The sequence below is a fragment of the Hypanus sabinus genome, chromosome 12 (genome assembly GCF_030144855.1).
Source record: "Hypanus sabinus isolate sHypSab1 chromosome 12, sHypSab1.hap1, whole genome shotgun sequence".
In the NCBI taxonomy this organism is placed as follows: domain Eukaryota; kingdom Metazoa; phylum Chordata; class Chondrichthyes; order Myliobatiformes; family Dasyatidae; genus Hypanus; species Hypanus sabinus.
The window spans coordinates 88,434,234-88,456,562 of NC_082717.1; the positions used below are offsets into that span (position 1 = coordinate 88,434,234).

The 22,329-nt window shown below is 38.6% G+C and overlaps 1 protein-coding gene across 6 annotated transcripts in view; it reads right to left on the bottom strand.

Annotated features, from left to right (window-relative positions):
* The window catches only part of atl2 (atlastin GTPase 2), a 97,792-nt gene that overhangs the window by 13,871 nt on the left and 61,592 nt on the right, over positions 1-22,329 (bottom strand). For 5 of the 6 annotated variants that reach the window (XM_059986386.1, XM_059986388.1, XM_059986389.1 and 2 more), the window contains 7 exons: positions 18,378-18,434; positions 17,491-17,583; positions 16,644-16,782; positions 9,652-9,779; positions 9,483-9,539; positions 6,186-6,257; positions 3,136-3,567 (listed from right to left, as the gene is read on the bottom strand). In XM_059986386.1, coding sequence (XP_059842369.1) covers positions 3,136-3,567; positions 6,186-6,257; positions 9,483-9,539; positions 9,652-9,779; positions 16,644-16,782; positions 17,491-17,583; positions 18,378-18,434 — 978 coding nt within the window. Of the gene's footprint in view, positions 1-3,135; positions 3,568-6,185; positions 6,258-9,482; positions 9,540-9,651; positions 9,780-16,643; positions 16,783-17,490; positions 17,584-18,377; positions 18,435-19,664; positions 21,372-22,329 lie in introns of those variants that run through there. The other variant, XM_059986391.1, reaches the window with a different exon arrangement.

A 22,329-nucleotide genomic window follows, 5' to 3' on the forward strand; every position in this document is an offset into this window, starting at 1 on the left:
TCCCACTTGATTCAAAAGGGTGACAATCATACCAGTGCCCAAAATGAGGTGAGCTGCCTCAATGACTATTGTACAGTTGCACTCATAGCAACTGTGATGAAATGCTTTGAGAGGGTGATCATGCCTAAACTCTTGCCTAAGCAAGGATCTGGCCCTGCTGTAATACTACCTGGACAACAGCAATACCCAAGTCAGCCTGTTGCCTATTGATTACAGCTCAGTTTTCAACACCACTGTCCCTCTCAGTACAGGTCCACAATCCCTGATCCGGAATTCTGAAACCCAAAAAGCTCCAAAAACATAAGTCTTTTTGCCAACAGCTGACGTCACTCAGGTGTGACATGGCAGCACTAGCAGAGGCCGCCAGACGTCAGTTGTGGCACAGTGCTCGTACTGGTCACACGTGCATTTGCTGTTCACTGATATTTTGTGTTCACTGTTGACTTCGTGTTTAATTTCACTGTGAAAATGTCGAAAAGAGCTGCAGATACCCCTATGGGTAACAATAAGAGAGAAGAAAGCATCTATCATTATCAATAACGCAGAAAGTGGAGTTATTGCAGAGGCTTGATCGTGGTGTGTCTGTGCTGTGTCTTACTGAAGAATATGGTGTCAGAGCTACCACTGTATATGATTTAAAGAAACAGAAAGACAAGTTACTGAAGTTTTATAGTGACAGTGACGTTCTACATTTATTCAAATAAGTCATTTACCATGTGTTTGATTTGGTTCATTTGAAGCTGTATATTTTTATGGTTTATTGAATGTTTCTGTTGGGGAAAATAAATTTCGTCATTATTCCCTAAACAATACAGAATAACAACCTGCTACATAGCATTTACATTGTATTATTTATTATAAGTAATCTACAGATGATTTAAAGTATATGGGAGGATATACATCGGTCCGGAGCTCCGCCAGGTCCTAATGTCCACCCGCACTGAGACAGGTTAAATAAGGGACTTAAGCATACGTGTTTTTTGGTATCCGCGGGTGGGTCCCAGGACCAATAAGGAGAGACTCTGAAATCAGGAAAATTCTTAATTCCGAACCTGTACTAATAAGTAAGCTTCAGAACCTGGTCTTCTGGACCTCCCTCTGCAATGAGATCCTTGACTTCCTTATCAGGAGACCACAGTCAGTCCAGATGAGAAATACGATAATCTCCTCACTGATAATTAAACCAGTGCAATTCGAAGATGTGTTAAGCCCTCTATTTACTCTCTCTACAAACAATGATTTGTAGTTAGGCATGTTGTAAATACCATCACCTATAAATTCACTGATAACACAAATGTTGTTAGTAGAATCTCAGGTGGTGACGAGCAGACATACAGGAGCGAGACAGATCTGCTCGTTGTATGGCGTCACAACAACAACCTTGCATTCAATGCCTGTAAGACCAAAGGGTTTCTCAACTTCAGGAAAGGGAACTTAAAGAAACACACCAATCCTCATTGAGACTGAATCAATACCACTGCACATCAAGCAGCGGAAAAGGTGAGAGTTTCAAGTCCCTGCGAGTCAACATGAATGAAAATCTATCCTGGGCCCAACATATTGATGCAATTATAAAGAAGCCACAATAATGGCTATACTTCATTAGGAGTTTGACGAGAATTCATACGTCAACAAAGAAACTCACATATTTCTGCAGACGTACTGTGGAGAGCATTCTAACTGCTTGGTACAGTATGGACAAGACAAGGCATCACCGTTTGGTATGGAGGGGCTACAGCAAGTAAACTACAGAGAGTTGCAAACTCAGCAAGCTCCATCATGGGCTTTAGCTTCCCCACCACTGAGGAACTCTTCAAAAGACGATGCCTCAAAATGGTGGCATCCATCATTAAAGACCACCACCACCCAAGGGATCCCCTCTACGCATTACCATCAGAGAAGTAGTACAGGAGCTCTTTTGTACTACTTAATTTTTAAATACATATTTCTGTATAACTTGTAGTATATTTCATGTGTTGCACTGTATTCCTGCTGTAAAACAACTTCCACAATACAGTGGTAATAAACCTGATTGCGAAGGGAAAATATATAGTGTAAATTGTTGTGAATATTGCCTACTTCTAAAAATAAAAATCTTTTTTATTAAAGTATTTGCTTGTGCTTTACTTTTAAAATAAAATGTCTGCTTTTAACTGGGAATAGCTTTCTCTCCAGTTTATCAACGGTCTCCAACTTTTCTCCACCAACTCCATTCAAGTTTTGTTTTGTCAAATATTTTTCACGTAGACAGTAAGCTGCATGATAACACTGGTTGAGCACTCATTCCCTAAATACTACAAGTTCTTATTAACGCTGAATTCAAACATTTCATCATCAACCATTCAATGTCCTGCTATATTCCGTATGGGATGATGAAAACACTGTTCTCTCAACTTGACCAACTGATCCCTTGGCATTACTCCACTCAGCCATCTCCCAAATGACATTTCCACAGATTATCTATTCATTCTTACATGGGACATTACTACATCAGCTCATCTGTAACATTAGTCATTTCACCACAAGTATACAATTGGCTAGCAAGTGTTCTGGAATGCATCAAGGCTGTAAAATGTCATAAAAATTTAAGTCAATCTTTCTAACAAAATAACAAATCATACCAGTGACTCAATAGTACAAGAAAGCAGCCCTTTGAGTGGAGGTGTGGGGATAAACTTCCAAGAACCAAGCTGAAAATAGTGCCAACTTCTTCCTAAATTTCCTTTAGGGATGTCAAAGTGGAAGATGAATGGGCAATTCCTGAAATAAATTTTAAACTGTTCATCTTCACTTTCACCTGCTGATAATTGTTAACTGCAATTCAGAAAATAGAATTTTCATTTAATTTTGCCAAGCAAAGATATAGAAGCAGAACCTGAACATGATGGTAAGGAAATTTTACTAGGAAAAGACAATAGAGATTGAATTCGAGCAAGTAGCAGCACAGCATACTACTTGTAAATCTCGCAGCCAAATGATTCAGTGAAAACCTCTGAAAACTTCTGTTCCCCATTTATTTAAAACCAGTATTAAATTACATGTTTAACATTAATACTAAACTTTTAAGAAAAATAGCAAATTCTTAAAACCTCATTTGCAATAAAGGCAAGGAAGTGGTGAAAGGATAACACTCACCTGTTCCCATATAGTTTCAGCCACTTGATCAATGATTGCTCCAAATTCTCTGAATTCACCAGAATACTTAGTGTAAGCCCAGGTGCAGAGGGATATTAGAGCCACTCCCATTGCGATATTGCATAAAGAAGCTATCGAGTTCAAACCAATAAATCCAGTCACTCCTGAGATAATGTACATGGCAAACATCACAGCAAAGAGCGTGGCAGGTGTACGGGCAGCATAAAAAATATTTTTGCTGTCATTGTGCTTTACAAAATTTGCATAGTTCTCCTCCATTTCTTGCTCAAGTTGCTCTTGGTAACGCTGACAGAACTCTTCTCCGCCCATTTTCTTGACTGAGCGAAACTGCTTGATAGAAGCTTCTTTTAAGGTCAGGTGTTGCTGCTGCAGATCTGCTGGTGCTATGTAAGGCTTATCTCCCCCACAAAACTGTAGAACAAATACATTCATATTTCTTCAAATACTATTAATTAATATAATCAAGTTAAACACGAAGGCAAGCATTCTCTCCACATCAATTTAAGAACTCACTTCATATCACTTACCTTAACATCATTGACTGAAATAAATTAAAGCCTGGCTTGATATTATTTCGTTGTATTAGATTTTAAAATATTGGACCTCTTGGTGAAGATGGGGAACGTATCAAATAACCAGGTGCAACAACTGCTGAGAGATTACTCACTATATATTAATGTGTGGTATATACTAAAACCATGATCTGAGCATGCTCTGATCATTTGCAGTTCTATTATTTCAATAGAAAGTACTTCAGTACTAAATTTATTAAATAAATTTCCAAATATTTTAAAAGTTGCACTTCAATATCCCGATGAAGGATCTCGGCCCAAAACATCAAATGCTTATCCCCCTCCATAAATGGTAATGGAGCTGCTGAGTGTCTCCAGCATTCTGTATATGTTGCTCTGGATGTCGAGCATTTGCAGAATGTCTTGTTTAAAATAGTCGACTAAAGAAATGCATAAAGCTTTTAATGGGCAAAAGGAAAAAATATATAAATTCTGTGCATTTCATATTCCTCTAGATGCTTTCTCAAAACCCACTTATAATCAACATGATTTTCCTCATCTCCACAATATTCATTAGTTCCTTTCTCCAGAAAATTACAAATCAAGAATTCAGGAGATGTTTGTAGATTCAAAGCATGGCAGTCATCCAAATTCATAACCGTTTCAACAGGCATCAAACAGAAAATGCTGGCATATGTGGAGGGAAAAAAATTAACGTTATAGGCTCATGAAAAGTTAGTATCCTGAAGCATTAACTGTTTCTCTCCACAGGTGCTGTCTGAACTCCTTACAACTCCAGGACTACAATTTCAGATTCTAAGCACCTACAGTACTTTGCATTTGTACCAAGGTTATCAATATGTCAAACAGTTTATCCAGTCTGTTCCACAATTCAGTTAGTTCATGTTGATTCTCACTACGTATTCATGATATCTAGAGATGTAGATGGGCCCCTATTTTCAGTAGATCTCCATTTTGAGATCAAATTTTCTTAAATTAAAATCCACTATTACCTAGACATTGTGTATCAGTAATTGAAGGAGTGAATCATCAGGACGATGGACTGTATCAGTCGAGCAGCTGGTTTTTCCTGGATTGTGTCAGGCTGCTCGAGTATTAGTCTTGAGTGCAATCCCTAAGCGGAAAGCATTTAACACACCCACGATTTGTCTTAAGCAGCAAATAAGAATCTGATGAGCACTTTGCCATGGAACATTCCTGCTCTTGTAGAGAATCTATATTGGTATAGTCAAGGTTTCATCAGTGGCTACCTCAGGGTGCAGGATGCCAAATACAAATAGCAAGCAATCAGATTTTTGAGAGATAGACATTACGTTGTCACGTTATGGCATGAATTTTTAAATTTACTGGTCCATATCTGAATGTTCATCATCTTACTGTACATGGGTATGGGGTGCTTCTAGAATTTAGCATTTTGTGCCCATAATCGAATCAGGAGCCAAGTGGGCTACATGAGCAGCAATGACAAGTTTAATGGCAAATTAAATACTCCATGGTAGTAAAGTTAATGGTGCCTTCCTTTAGCTTCCTGATCTTTGACACTGTGTTGTAAATTAATCAGTAGATATAGTCAGATATGCCTGGGCAATTCTCTATTTGCACTGGAATATTTTGCTTCACTGGAAGCATCACCTAGCCTTGAAATTCACCCAAAAAGTTGGTGGAAGTAGATTAAATAATACCTTCTGAAGGGGACAGGATATATGCTCAAACATTAAATATTTATGACTATGAGAATGTGCAAGAGAAATAAAACATCATAAAGAATAATTAGAGATATCAGGGCATAATGGACCGAATGGCTACCATTTTGCTTTTGCACAATGAAATCACAAAGTGTGAGTAATCAAAAGAGTAAATTAAATCAAAAGACTGTCAAGTCTGAGATATCAAAGCTCACTTTTTATAATTTTTAAAATATTCATATGTCCTTCCTGACAGCGTCGAGTTGCACATTACCGTGTAGTAATTAAACAGAATTTAGATCCAATCCATTGAAATAAAGATCTGACTGTGTACTAGTCAAGGGCTTGGCTATAACAAACTAAAAATCAATACAAAATTGAAAATTTACAAAGGAGGAAAAAAATTTACAGTTTTAATCTTGTTTATTAGGAAGTTGGCTTTAGCAGATACCAAAACTTGGTAACCGCTTGGATTTGTATCTGCTACCAGCAAACAGTATACTACAAAGGCATAACTAGGTGGGTGCAATTAACTTATAATATTTAAAAATTGAAAAAACTTTAAAATTACTATACAAAGTAGAATGCATTGTGGACTGCACAAAATTATTGGTAGGCAATAAAATTCAAACAAGCTAACCAGTGTGGAAATTAGCTTAGCTCCCTTCAATTTGTGACTGTTAATTAGAAAGAACACCACCACTAGGGGAAATAAGGCTAGTATATACTCAATACCATTAAATTATATACAATGCATTGTAGAAGAATCCAAAGCAAAGCTAATTTTTGCAGAGACCCTGTAATTACATACCATCTCCATCGCTTTGTTGTAGATATCTTTTGCTCCTGCAACAGCAGCTAGATTATTGGCTTCAGCTGTTGCCTGTAAAGGAATGATCGGTTTAATGATTCTTCTTTTGGGAAACAGCTGTCTGAAACCACTCTTGAGAGGTTATGCAAATCTAAATGGCACTGTGAATGAACTTCAGGTATTTTCATAAAATCAACACTGAGAAGAATAACATACACACAATACTGGAGGAACTCAGTAGCTCAGGCAGCATCTATGGGATGGAATAAATACCTTTGGGCTGAGAAGGCGACTGCTTGTTCCTCTCCATAGAAGCTGCTTGACCTGCTGTGTTCCTCCAGCATTTTATGTGCACAAGTCTGGATTTCCAGCATCTGCAGAACCTTGTGTTTATTATTGAGGGGAATAACATTTTTATTACATAAAAAAACTAAATTCAGACCTTTCTCTAAGATTTTGATTTACTGATTTTTCCAGCTTTCAAATACCCTCATGGTTCTACTGAAACCAGCAAAGTAATAGAATCATAGAACATTACAGCACAGAAACAGTCCTTTTGGTTCTTCTTGGCTGTGCCAAACTATTTTTCTGCCTAGTCCCACTAACCTGCACCTGGACCATATTCCTCCATACACCTCTCATCCATGTACCTGTCCAAGTTTTTCTTAAATGTTAAAAGTGAGCCTGCATTTACCACTTCATCTGGCAGCTCATTCCACACTCCCACCACTCGCTGTGTGAAGAAGCCCCACCCACCACAATGTTCCCTTTAAACTTTTCCCCCTTCACCCTTAACCCATGTCCTCTGGTTTTTTTCTCCCCTAACCTCAGTGGAAAAAGCCCGTTTGCATTCACTCTATCTATACCCATCATAATTTTATATACCTCTATCAAATCTCCCCTCATTCTTCTACGCTTCAGGGAGTAAAGTCCTAACCTATTCAACCTTTCTCTGTAATTCAGTTTCTCAAGTTCCGGCAACATCCTTGTAAACTTTCTCTGCACTCTTTCAACCTTATTAATATCTTTCCTGTAATTCAGAGACCAAAATGACACACAATGCTCCAAATTTGGCCTCACCATAACATTCTAACTCTTATATTCAATACTTTGATTTATAAAGGCCAACGTACCAAAAGCTCTCTTTACTACCCTAACTACCTGTGATGCCACTTTTAGGGAATTTTGTACCTGTATTCCCAGATCCCTCTGTTCTCCTGCACTCCTCAGTGCCCTACCATTTACCTTGTACGTTCTACCTTGGTTTTTCCTTCGTAAGTGTAATACCTCACACTTGTCTGTATTAAACTCCATCTGCCATTTTTCCAGCAGGTCCCTCTGCAAGCTTTGAAAACATTCCTCACTGTCCACTACACCTCCAATCTTCGTATCGTCAGCAAATTTGCTGATCCACTTTACCATATTAACATCCAGATCATTGATATAGATGACAAATAACAATGGACCAAGCACTGATCCCTGCGGCACATCACTAGTCGCAGGCCTCCACTCAGAGAAGCAATCCTCCACCACCACTCTGACTTCTCCCATTGAGCCAATGTCTAATTCAATTTACTACCTCACCATGTATACCTAGCGACTGAATCTTCCTAACTAACCTCCCATGCAGGAGCTTGTCAAAGGCCTTACTGAAGTCCATGTAGACTACATCTACTGCCTTCCCTTCATCCACTTTCCTTGTAACCTCCTCGAAAAACTCTAATAGATTTGTTAACCATGACCTACCACACACAAAGCCATGCTAGCTCTCCCTAACAAGCCTGTCTATCTAAATACTTGTAGATCCTACCTCTTAGTACTCCTCCCAATAACTTACCTACTGCCAACGTCAAACGTACTGGCCTATAATTACCCAGATTACTTTTAGAGCCTTAAGGACTTAATCTCAAGGACTAGGATGTAGTGCATGCGATGAGAAAAAAGTTCAGCTGAATGGAATACTCCTATTCTGGAGTTCTCACTTCCTGGAATGCAAATACAAGAATGCTGGAATGCACTTGAGGGCATCACCTCTCTCCAGCAGTGACAGGATTCAGCTGGACTCACTTTTAATATGTATTGGGAAACCAACTAATTAAACGGAAGCCTGAAGGCACCCACTCAGCAATTCAGGAACAGTTTCGACCCCTCCACCACCAATTCCTAAATGGACACTGAACCCATGAACACTACCTCACTTAGTTCTGTTTTTGCACTATTTTTGAACTAATATATACATATTTACGGTAATTGATTTACTTATTTTTTCTATATTACCATGTATTGTATTGCATTGTACTGCTGCCAAATTTAAAAATTTCACAACCTATGTCTGTGATATTAAACCCAATTTCGATTATGGGCAACACCTCTGGTGAAATATCAGAAGCCCATGCTTAAGGGGCAAATTCAAAGCAAATTTTTTAAAAAAGCTGCTAAACCAGCAGAATCAGGACAAAAGCAAAGGATTATACAAGACAAAATTAGGGGGGAAAAAAACTAAGACTATTAGTATAGAATAACCTGACAAGCAGGACAGCACACATATCAACTAAACTCAGAGCTAGATTACCAGATGAGTTCCATCCAAATACTTGTGATAAAGCATATGAAATCCCAACAGGGTGGTGCATGTATGGAAGCAAATTCCTATCTCACTGGCAAACTGATGATCACAAGATATTTCTGCCACCTTGCTTAAGAAATTCAAAATCTTTTGACTGAACCTTTCATCAAATGTTGAAATGGAACAAAGCTTGAGTATTCATTCTATTTCTTTCACTGATCTCCTTCTAATAAAATCTGAAATTATATGTCCACATTGGATGGTAATCCTTCTTCACTGTATAAATGCATGCTGAAACTCAGCTGATTTCAAACACAGGAAATGGGACTCGCTGGTGAACAATGTGGACTGGATGGACCCAAGGTTCTGTATCTCTACATATTGCTCTATGACTCTCAAGAGTTTGACTGGTATCAGCTTATTGCAAGAAATTTCATGAAGTGTGGAAACAAAGACTTTCAATAGAGAACATGTATTTATTTCAATGACTAAATGACCAATAGATAATGCATCTCTTATGCACAGAGAAACACCCATTTATAATCCATTAGAAAGAGTTAGCCATCTTCAATAACATTTTTAGACTAGAATACAAAAAATGGAAAATTTACCTCAAAAGATACAAAAATAGTATCTTAATTATTCATCGGCAATTTGTTTCTTTTTTCCACAATTCTTAAATCACATCATTTCTGAGATGCCACATCTATTTGAGATACAATTAAAAGTACCTGCAGCATAGATTTTGGATGAGGCAGCTCCTCTCCTTGGTAAATTTTGATGTAAGCCTGAAGAACAGGGAACAATTATTGTATTTTTAATGTATATAATATATCCTAAAATATAAATGCTTCAGAAAATAACCGAAACATACAACATTTAAATGTTCATTTCTCATACCTTGAAGTATTCAACCAGATCCCGACAAGTTACTTTGCTTCCTCCTATTTCCTTTTCTACCAAGTTCTCAGGGGACAGCAGAAATGGCACTACATTGCGAAGTTCTTTTTTGAAATCATCATCAATGTCTATTGGAACAAAATAAATAACAAAACAAACAGCTAAAATAAATACACCTATTCAACTTTCACTTGCATGATGGTGCAATACTTTTTCTAATATCCTATAATCAACCAACTTATTCCAGTTGCTTCTTGAAATTCAGAAACTGGAACAGGTGGTCAAAGGGGGTTAAACCTACTCGACCAAAATAACAGATACAGCACATTAAAAAAGTCAAAGATTACTGGTTTTAATTTTACATTTCGTTCAGGCAGAACACACAACAGTACCTTCACATAGAACATTAGCTCTGGTGTTTTCTCTATCAGAATTTCCAGAAGTATTTTATTGCAACAATATTGGAACTAGTTTTTTTAAATAAATACTATTTACAACTACTTGGGACAGTAGACTTGTGGACACATAGCTTATTCCTTTTCCTCAAACAATGGGTGAAGAGGGCTAGCAAATTAAAGATTTAGACAACAATTCATAAAATTATAAAATGGAACTGAATTAATTTAACATTTTTATTTTAAGTTTTCAATGAAAAGGGTTTAGATAGTCACCATTAAACAAATCTTAAAAGATTTTTAACAGTTGGCCTAATCACACAAGCAAATAACTGCAGGAATTATATTTAATTCTTACTAGAAATTTGTTGTTATCTGGATCTGACTAAGAGACAGGGATGATGCAGTATGCATGATAATACCATCAGCACACACAACTAATAATTGTTTTGCCTAGGGAGCAATATGGCAGTGGAAGTTAGATGGAACATATGAATAACATCTTAATTTATTTGGAAGATCAGTTCTTTGTCCCTCAGATAACTGCCACCAAATTAAACAAACCCATTGATTATTATAAATTCCAAAAGGCTCTAAAGCTCCAAATTATATCCAGAAAACAGCTGAATCCAATAAAAAATTTCATTATGAAATCAGAATATTTTCTCCATAGCTAAATACAAGAATATGCACTACAGCAAGTTGTTGAGGTGTGAACCCCCTTTTTACCAGGTATCTCTAGAGATGCAGCTTGTTAGCCCTTTGCTAACCACCCCTCCCAAACTCTGTACATCTAAGGTAGGTATGACTTGGCCCCCATCAAAACTGGGGTTGGGAAGTCTCGACCACCTGAACCCCAATCTGTGTGAATACTGTGTAAATACTATCCCCATGCAATTAGCAATCAGCAAAGAACAGATCATACACTATACACAATTATAAAATATATTTACAAATGTCAACTTTATTGAAAAGTTGATAAAAAAATAAATAAAAAGGGCCCAGTACAGTTTACCCAATCCAAATATGCACACAAGTTGGAGCTCATCTAGAGGTTGTCTAACTCACCTGCTGGACCCATGGTCTGCCTGAAGGCACAGACCACCTGGATGTCACTCAAAATCCACCTTGAATAAACAAGCTCCCCACAGGAGTATTGGTCCATTCTCCTTGAAGCCATTCATCCGCACAAAGCACCTTGAGCAACAGGGACGGCACCCTGAGCCATCTTCCCTCCTGTCTTCTCCCAGCTCCTGTCAAAAGCACCTCAACCCACACCAGTGTCCCTCACAAAAACCCTTCCCCCCCAGCGTTCTCTAGAACCTTTGTCCAATTCCACCATCCTGACTAGCTGACACAACCTTCCTAAGTTGAACAACATGGCCTCTTATCTTTAGCTCAAACTCAAACATGCTAAATGTAGAACAGACTGCTCTTACAGAGCTGTCAAAATGAAAGACCTGCAACTTAGCAGTAAAAACTTTAACCAGAGAGCTTCATTCTCCTTCCACCAATAAACAGTCATGTCCACGTCTTTGAAATAACAGCTTTCGAAGGAATTTCGTGATGTCAGGACCTCCAATCCATTTGTAAATGGTGAGATGCATTTCACTAGGGGGATAAGCACAACATTTTTTTCTTGGTGCATCATCGCCAGTCAGTCAATTTGGGGGTTTCCTGACTCTGAGACCTCCTTACCCTATCTTCAGCTCCTCCAACTTCAACCACCCCTTGCAACCCAACCTGCCTTCCAGAGGGTGCATCCCCTTATCTATTACTCATGTCTTCTGGCAGCTCAGGCCCCCCTGCTCCATGACCGAACTTGGCTTCCTTCAGTTTAAGCAGGCTCTGCCAAAACATCTTCAACCTTGTTGGTGCTAACCAGCAAGACCTCTCTTGGAAAGGGTGTCATCAGTTGCTCTAAAAGTGCGGCAAGTGTTCTTGGAGTAATCAACAGACTTGTCAGTAGAAAAGTCTTCTTCACATCCCAACATCCTCTCAATTAATCCCCTTTTCCAGTTCTCGAGCATTCCAGCAAATTTAGGGGTTCCTGTTACTCGAGCTACTCCTCCTGGACATAACATGACAGGTTTAAACTGGGCGTACCACAGTTTTTAATTTCTGCTCATCATCCTGCTTCGGAGAAACTCGCACCTTCTCAAAAGCAGCTCTGAACACGGTGGATGGGCAAGGTTTTCAAAAAGTTCTGTTTCTCTCTTTGCAAGCTCCAATGAGCCCTCTCACAACAGAAGTATTTGTTCTCACAAGAATGGAAGCTCCACCCTTTTCAACTGGATCTGGTCAGACCACCACAGGTGTGTCATAATCTCAGTTACTCAGACATCTGCTTCTGAGAACTCCAATTTCAACGACAAGTAACCATTGTACGAGTACTCATCAGTATTAACCCGATACTCAAGGACACTGAGAGGTGTAAATGGTAAATGAAAATACCAGTTATTAAAGGGTCTATAAAGCAAAGCAACTTGAGAACCTGTGTCAAGTATGGCTCAGGCATAAACACCTTCAATCCGTATAGATGAAGTTTGGTCCCACTAAACCTTCAATAACAGTGCTTTGTACTTTAGTATTTCCCTTGACACACTGACAGGAACATATCCTCTCCGAAATGTCAGCCCATTCCTTTACTGGGTCCTTCTATAGTTTTACATCTTTTTCTATATTTGGTCAACCGCTGATTTACTTTCCCCAATATTTTCCTGTCCTTCACACTCCCACTTGAAATGTCCATCTTCTCCACAGTTATAACTGAAAATACTGTTCACTTCCCTGGTCAAGGGACCCCACTCAGCAGCAGTCTCATCTTGGTATGTCCCACCAATGGCCCAGCTTCTCATTGGCCTTCAGATCTTTCATGACATTCTGCAAAACCACCAGCTGTTGGCATCAGAGGTTGCTTTAGCAACATAGGCTACTACCAAAGCCTTTGCCCCGCTGACAGAGGCCTCGCGCTCCTCCATTGCATTTTCCTCCTACCTTCTGAGTAACTCAGTAAAAAAAAAATGGAGAAGGCTCATCTTGCAGGTCATTCGAAAATGTAGAATAGTCATGTCATGTGACAGCGCACCCTTCACAACTTGCTCCATCCTCAAGTAATTTCTCTCAGATGGTTGAATGCCCCCTTTGTGGAAAGAACAGTGCAGCAGCTTCTCCAACATGAAAAAGCAAGCAGACAACTTCTCTCCCTCCTCCTGAAATGTGTCCTTAAACTTCATCCTAAGATCAGCTGCACTTCTAGCAGTGCCAAAAGTTCTTCCAGACCTTGCAGTAAATCAGCTAATGGATTTTTTGCCTCGAGGAACCTCACTGTATCAGCCCCTGGACCCTTTAAGCTCTCTACCAGTCTCAGTTTCTTCATTTACCTGAGCACTACCATTTCTCCAGTAACCAAGATGTCTGCTCAGCTTAAGCCTTCATATCCTTCTTCCCCATTGGGTGTGTGCTTCACCCCACAAAACACTCCCAGCCTACAATAACTTTGGCTCTCTAGAGATTTACTTCTGCATTTATCAACCAGTGATGTAATAGCCAAAATGAGCTGAGAATTTAAATCACTGAAGGACTCATTAAATCATTGACATTAAGCAATTCCTTCCCTTCACTCTGCAGAAACGAGAGCAATGCTTTTAAAGTCTCCAACCACAGCTACAGAAAGTTATACTTCCAATTTGGCCCTCACGTACACTTCCTTCTCTAAAAGTATGGATAGCCCATGGCCCTGCCTCTCCAGGTGCTCCAATTGTATGAGGCAGATCCACTCCTGACTTCCACAGCGCCGCCCGACTCAGCCTCACAGACGCAGCACACACCAAAAGCGACCTGACCGCAGCGGACTCCGAGTCTGTCGAACCTCCAAGACGACGACCATCCCCTCCGGCACAGCTTCTCCGAGCACCATCCTCTGCCGAGCGTATTTATCTACATAAATTGTGCCACAGGCACAACATCCTCAGCCATCTTCAGTCCTGTCCTCTTTCAATTCCCGCCGAAAAGATCTCAACGCACACTAGTGTCCATCACAAAACCTTTCTGCTCAGTGTTCTCTAGAACTTTCTCCCAATTCCACCACCCTGATTGGCTGACAACATTCCCAAGTTGAACAACATAGTCTAAACCGAAAGATGCTAAAAGCAGAACCAACTGCTCTTACAGAACTGCTAAATGAAATACCTACAGCATAGCAGTAAACATCTTAACCAGGGCATTACAAGTGCAATAATGACGCACACTTAGCCCATGAAGAGCAATTACAAATTAAGACAGTTCAACAAGGATGCAAATAACATTCCAAATATAGTTGCAAAATTGGATTTGGAAGGACTGAGGAACTCAGGAAAGTGAAACTAAGACAGTCATACTGAGTAAATTAGAGTCACTGTGTGACATCTCTATATCTTGACAGATTGCATCCTAGGATCTCAAAACAAAATTCCCCAAGATTTGTGAAAGGTTCCATTAAACTGGAAAATAGTTGATGTAATTCCTTATTCAAACAAAGTAGGAAACTGCACGTTAGTTAACTTGACATCTTTTGTAGGAAACATGCTAGTGATTATTATTAAAGGCATTATTAACAAGACTAAGGAAATTTCTAATTAAAGTCAACAACTTTTTGAAAGGGAAATTGCTTATTAGATTTATTAGAATTCTTCGAAGTAATAAAGGACAATCAATATGAAGGAATGCAGTAGGCATTTGATGAGGTGCCAGCTGAATCATAGGGTTATTACACAAAAAGTAGATAATATACTAGCACAGAAGAAGAGTAGCCAACTAACAGTCCTTTTCAAATTGGGAGGTCAAAGTCATACAGCATTGACATTGGCCCTTCAAACCTACTATATCGAAGCACCAACTTTCATTAATCCCATTTTGTTTTCCCCAGATTTCCATCAAGTACCCTCAGATTTTACCACTGATCTATACACTAGAGACAATTTAGCGGTTAACTGGCTCACTGACAGATCTTTGAAACCTGGAAGAAAACCCACACATTCACAGGGAGAGCATGAAAGCTCCACACAGATATTACTGAAGGCCAGGACTGAACCTGTGTCACTGGAGCTACAAGACTATCAACTTGCTGCCTCTAACATGGAATGCCACCATATCCATGCAGGGAGTTCTATTATAAATGACCGGTGGGTGAAGGAAGTGAAAAAATTGCCACTAAATTTGCTGATAATACGAGATTGAATGCAAGTGGTGAAGAGCACATAAACAGATTACAAAACGGTTAATAGACAGGTCCAGCGAGTGTGTAAAGGCCTAGTAAATGGAGTAATACAGAAGTTTTCCCGTTTTGTCAACAAGGTAGAAACATGCTTGGGTGTCCCTGTGCATCATTCACACAGAAAAGCAAATTTTACTTATTGTCAAGGAAATAAAATAAAAAATAGGGAGTTATACAGACATTGGTGCAACCACATCAGGAGTACCAGTCTTCTTATTTAAGAATGGATGTTAAATGCATTGGAACTTGTTCAGAGTTTTATTAAACAATATCTGGAGTCTGGAAGAATGAGAGGAAGCTTGGCTGAAACACACAAGGATTGGAGGGTTTTGACAGGGCAGATGTGGTGAGAATATCTGTTATGGGAGAATTCAGAAGTATAATTACTGTTTAAAAAATAAAGGGTTACCTATTTAAGACAAAGGAGGCAGGGTTATTACAGGTAGGCCATTATAACATTGGAGAGTACACAGAAGATTAGCCAGAATCTTATTAACCGGCAGAGTATCTTTGAGGGAAAATGCATATTATTCCTAATTCATATCTGAATATTCAAGAAAAAAATAAGCATTTATGAAGTTACTGCTCTTTCCACAAAAAAGAAAATTTATAGAATCAAAGCTTAGAAATGATGGATGTGACAATTCCTTAGGAATACTTCCATAATATGATTAGGAGCGTGAAAGCTGAATGCCAAGTAAAGCAACCACTAGAAAGCAAGACTGAAGTTGCTTAATAATTAACGTTTACCAACCTAGTTAGAACTTCTCCATTTCAGATTATCAAGAGGATTTATAGATATCTAAGAAATTCTCCCTCAGTTGTCTTAGATACTATTTCCAATTGGATCATATTTTCAAATGCAGTGTCCTGAAGTAAGAATTTCAATTTGAATAGATCTGTAGGCAACATTTAACCCATGAATATACAGACTGGCATTAATACAGGGACAAAGTACAGAAATAGGACCAGTGATTGTAGTTAATGAAATTTGTCAAAATTTATGCCAATGAAAAATTATTTAGAAGGAAAATGAGCAATGCAAAAGATTGGAATAGTGACTAACTACAGAACCTAGAACACATTAAAATAGTCTATTATACCTTTTGAATGGAATATTAAAAAAGGATAGCAGTTTTCCTAGATGAAGTTAAAAACATTAAAATATATTGAACTTTTGAGTCTCATTCTTTTCTTGTATATACAAAAAGATCCAACAGGTGTCAAATATTTGACCCAATAGGGATATGGTAATCATGTCAACTGGTCTGAAAATTCTTCATCCAGCAAAAATATCTGCATGCAACCTATACACACAGGTTCCATCCAGGGGCTTTGAATACCTTTTAATCTCCCATCAAAACCAGGATTTGTAGCTACTTTCAGACCGGGATGAGGCATTAGGAAGCAGGTGATTTTGGCAAAACAGGAATGGATGTGTTTTCTAACATTCTGCAACTCTTCATGTTGATTTTGTTTTATCTAAAGGGGAAAACAAAATAGCTATGGTTAACTAAATGTAATGCTCCCAACTTCATCTTTCTCCAGTTATTGCAAAAACAAAAATGTATCAATAGAAAAGTCAACCGTCGACACAATGACTTTACGTAGAGCGAACACCTAGATTCTCAAAAATAGCAAAACAGTAGTGAAAAATGCAGTACACAGACGAAGAACACGTTGCACTCTGACTTTGGACTTCAATTCCATTAATTTCAAATGGAGCCAAAATTGAGGTGTACACTAGACCCTGATGAATATACAGAAATATAGTATGAATTTTATTTATTTATTTATTGAGATACAGCACGGAATAGGCCCTTCAAGCTGCACTGCCCAGCAAACTCCAATTTAATCCTAGCCTAATCACAGGACAATTTACAATGACCAATTAACCTACCAACCAATATATGTCTTTGGACCATAGGAAGAAACTGGGGCATCTGGAAGAAACTTACAGTCATAGAGAGAACTTAATCTTAAAGACAGTGACTGGAACTGAAACCATTGCTGGTACTGTAAAGCATTGTGCTAACCACTACTCTACCATGCAGGAACAACTCAAATTGCTGGATTCCTCTTCAACTGTTGAGAAAGCTAAGAAAGGGCCAAATTGCATAGCACCATGATATTTACTTATAGAAACATTTAAAAGTGACACCAAACTGTAGATTACATTTAAAATCCTACCTCCAATCGTTTTTCCAAGAATCTCTTGCCTCCTTCCAGCCCATATGGATGCTCATAGGGATAACTCCAGTCTCTTATTAAAAACATTAATGTCTACAGAAAAAGAATACAAAAGCAATTTCATTTCCATCTGATTAAAACACGTATAAAAGGAATTTTTATAGGCAGAACTTCACTCTTTCTATAAGAGCACTTTCGACTACTAGTGTAGAAAGGGGCATCATGTTACATTGTGTGTGAGTCAACCTTGTGGCAAAAGACTTAATTGGGCAACACTGCAAGAAACAGTGTTGAAGGGCAGGTGGGAGGTCAACAGTAAACCTGCTCCAGTTACGTTTTAAGTGTAGTCTTTGTTACCAGATAGAAAGTGCAGCATGGTCCCTCAAATAGGGAAAAAATATTCACTAGATTAAGTTGGTCAATGGATACACGTTGACAGGTAACAAAACTACCTTCCTCCTGGCGAGTGCCCAGGAACAGACAACTTGCTTTTATTGTCTCACCCGAAAGTTAAACCTTTGACAGTAAAGTATTCCTTAAGGATAGCAAATTTGAAAAGGCCTGGATAACAATCTCAATACAGGTACTGAACCAAGCCCAGAACAAAATCTAAGCATTTTTACTATTTTTTAATTTTTATTTTATTTTTAATTTTTATATTTTTATTATGCCAGTTTTACTATTTTGTACTTAGCAATCCAGAAATGTATCTACAAGTAAACCCCATTTAATATTTCAGAAAAACACTCAGTTCTCACCACTGCAGATTCTTGGGCACCCAAACTAAAATCTTTGATTTTGGATAACAAGTGGATGAAGGTAGGTTAGAACTGCAGTAATAAGAGTTTGATTTCAATGCAATCATATTTCATAAAAGCATACTAAACCTGAAAGGGTTTTTGGTATACTTCTTCCATAGCCAGTCGACCATATTCTGTGAAGAGCTAAAGGACAACAAGTTGGCACAACCAGTGAGTACAAACGTTAAACTTAGAGATTACAAATTGTAGTTTCAACAGACATTAATTAACAAAACAACCAACCTACCAAATTTCAGAGGGCTCAAAAATATGTAGATAAAAAGCTATTAGGAATCAAGGGCACAGAAGGAATCCGTTAACCTATTAATACTGGTTGAAATGGCTATCTGGAATAATCCCAGCTTTAGTGTACATTTGCAGTTCATGGTTGATGTTCACTAAATTCAATATGGGTTTTTGCCTCCAGTACCCTTTCAACAAGTTTCTTCCCTCTATTTATCTTTTATCACTCCTGACTAGTCTCATTTCTCTGGACCCAGTAACCACAGGGTAATAACAACCATTACAGAACAGAAGATTGGGTGTGGTAACCACAGAGATGGGCTAATATGGAAGATTTCTGAGAGTGCAAAAGGGTGGTTTAAGTCAAATGAAGGAGCAAATTGTTTTGGACAGTGTTAACAATTCAGAATCAGGAAATGCTTTGAAGAAGCCAATAATCTAAAAATAAATAGCTGGAGTCAGTTCAATACTAACAAGGAAAATATATTTGATTTGTAGACATTCCCAATCAAGAGACTAAAGCCTAGTTAGTTCTGTAAACATTTCCCACAGTAGAAGAGAATCAAAAACTTAGGCTAAGATAGAGAAAAGCCCAAGTGATGAGGCATGGTCACAAGAGCAAACACACAAGGAAGATGGAATCCTTACATGTGCAATTAATTATATGTTCCCCTGTCTTGATTAGCTCAGTGCCAACTAGGATGCTACAGACTGGCAAGCTGGTGGGTGGAAGTGTGATGGTGTGGCAACCAACAGCCTAACTGCAATGGAACAATGTTGGCAGAAATGGGCAGGACCAGGACTGGCACATCATTGCCAACCTACCTGTCAAATGCTAAATGATCAAAATTGTTACTGAGGGAGAACAGAAGGGATAGGAGGGAGATGGGCTCAGGAAACAGGACTTAATTCCGTAAAGCTTTGAAAATGAACGAGAACCTATGATCTTTGCTTGAGCGTCAGATCCAGGACTGGAATACCAAATTTTGGTTGAGATTGATCAGCTTTTGTCTTGATGGGTTGTATACAATGCAAGATGCACTGAATAGATAAAGAAAGTCTACCTGTGACAAGCAGTCAGTGGTGCAAATGTCTATACAAGTGGAAACTGGCACATCATTACCAACCTACCTGTCAAATGTTATGTTATGATCAATAACTTTGCAAAGTTTATGAACTTTGCTGGGGAGATACGTGAAGAAGCTGACTAAATAAACCAGTGAAGCACCTAGAAGAGAACACAACCACTTTGGAAATTAGAGCTCCAGAGGTACTTAGATAAATGGCCAGAATGGATGACTTGTGATCAGTGTATATAGGTCATATGTTTTTGGCAGTGCAGTACTGGGAAGATGCATGCATCAATGCCAAAAAGGCAAATAGTGAAAAGCATTGTAATAACAGTGTATGCATGAACGTGAGGACAAGGGTAAAGGAAATAAGTTGTTACATGCATTGCAGAAAGCATTTAGAAAGAAGAATTAATGGTATTATTACAGCCCTGAAAGTAGAGGAAAGCAGGATGTGCGCTTGAGTCAGCTTCAGAATCAGGACAAACATAACTGACTGAGCACAACATTTAGCCAATAACATTAAATGTCAATAGAAAAGCAAATTACGGAATCTCAATTTTTAGCCCTGAGAGGCATAATATGCATCTTTGGGAACTGAAACACATGACAATGAAACTGGAAAATGTAATGATCTACCTATGAAAGCAAGTAGATAATGGAGGAATAGTGAACCTACGTTATCTTTGGGACTGTAACCCTCTAAAAGGCACTGCATAGGATGGATAGCAGGGAAGAGGTTTTTTTTTAAAGGGATGCATCAACACTATACTTTTCTCCTGCACCACCAAAAATACCTTGTCCTATTAGACACACAAAATGCTGGCACCAGCATTTTGTGTGTGTTGTTGTTTGAATTTCCAGCATCTGCAGATTTCCTCGTGCTTGTTCTATTAGACATCAGTAATGGGCTTTGAGTATTAATGACTCACTGGAATGCGCATAGACAGAATGCTTGAAGCTGAGAGCTAGAAGATCCAGCTCATACCAGAGTAGAATATCCAAAAAAAAATGACAAGAGTTGAAAACAGAACCTAAGCAAAGGAGACCAATAGGGAAGTAATTTGAACAAATGAGTTCAAGATCTAATGAGATCACAGCTGCCCCAAGAGAGAAAAGCAGTTCCAAGTAAATCTATGCCACATAATATTATAACATGCAAGTCCTATACCTGTAGGAAGATGGGACATTGTCTTTTATTTTTATTCTTGTACTTTATCAATTTGTAACATTCTTTGAACAAAATTTGCACAAAAATTGCTCTTATAAACAGGTTGCTATTATTATTTTGCCCAAGATAACAGAATCCATCCCCCCCTTGGCAACCCAAGAGGACAGAACCAAAGTAGTTACACCAGTCATCTCAGTCTCTAGCACTGATTAGATAACACACAGCATCTTTAGCAGTTTAGATAATTTCACAGCCCTTGCAAGTAATACATGCTCCAATACAACTTCCACTGCCTGACCTAATGGAAAAACAATCACTTTTATGAGTATTCTACAGAAGCAACACCCCACCACCACCTGCACACACAAAAAAAGCATGAAACACTGAGAAGCAGATCAGGAGGCAAAAATAGCAGGGCTGATGTCAAAGGGTACTTCAACTTCCCAAATATAGATTGTACCTCCTTAGTGCAAAAGATCTGTTGCCTGGACTACAGAATATGTCTCTCAAGGATGGGCTGAGTGAGCTACACCTTTTCTCTTTGGAGCAAAGGAGGATGAAAAGTGACTACATAAGATGTGCACAAGATGACAAGTGGTATAGAGTAGATAGCCAAAGAACACCCCCCCCCCCCCCCCACCCCCCGGTGGAAATGACTAATATAGGGGTAAAATTTTAAAGGTAATTGGAGGAAAGTATAGGGGCACGTCAGAGGAAAATCGTTACATAGAGTGGTGGGTCCTGCCAGGGATGGTGGTCAAGGGAGATACATTAGGGACATTTAAGAAATGCCTAGATAGGCACATGGATGATAAAAAAAAGAGGGCTATGTAGAAGAGTGGTATTAGATTGATCATAGAGCAGGTTAAAGGTTGGCTCAACATTATGGGATGAAGGGCCTGTACAATTCTACGTTTAATGTTCAATCTGTTTCATGGAACCTGGCCACTGATACCAATCACAATTACCCATGGTACCTGGCCCTGGTTAAGTGAATTTTAAAAACCAGGTGAAATTAATTGTTAGGGACTGGCTTACTTTGTTTTTAAATAGGATACCACTGACTCTCAGATGGTTTTAAAATCAGATTAAAGGAATAGAGCTCTTGTGCAAAGCATTACAAAAATTCAGTAGTATTACCGGCCACTCAGATCGGAATAGACATTCAGCACCTTTTAATCAGACTGAATATAGCCTTAAACACCTGTGGATGGTTGTGCCAATCTAGAAACAATGGCTTTTGATCTGTCAAGGAAGAAAGCAGATTTCTCTTATGAGCCAATGAATTGTTGTATGTGGGTCATGTTTGGCCAGTCTAATTCGCCTAGTAAACAACCAACAGTCTTGCAGTCTAAAGATGTGTAATGCAGATAAATAAACAAGAGCTTAAAGAAATTTCAGTCAGTTTTTGCTATTCATTAGCATGATAGTAGTAGAATAGAAGTGATATCTGAAGGACTGAAGAAATAGTAAAGCTTTCCCAAGCAGGCAGAGCCAGGTTCAAACTCTTATTGATAGCCTCTTAAATTGGGAAAGATTGATCTATGGAAGCATC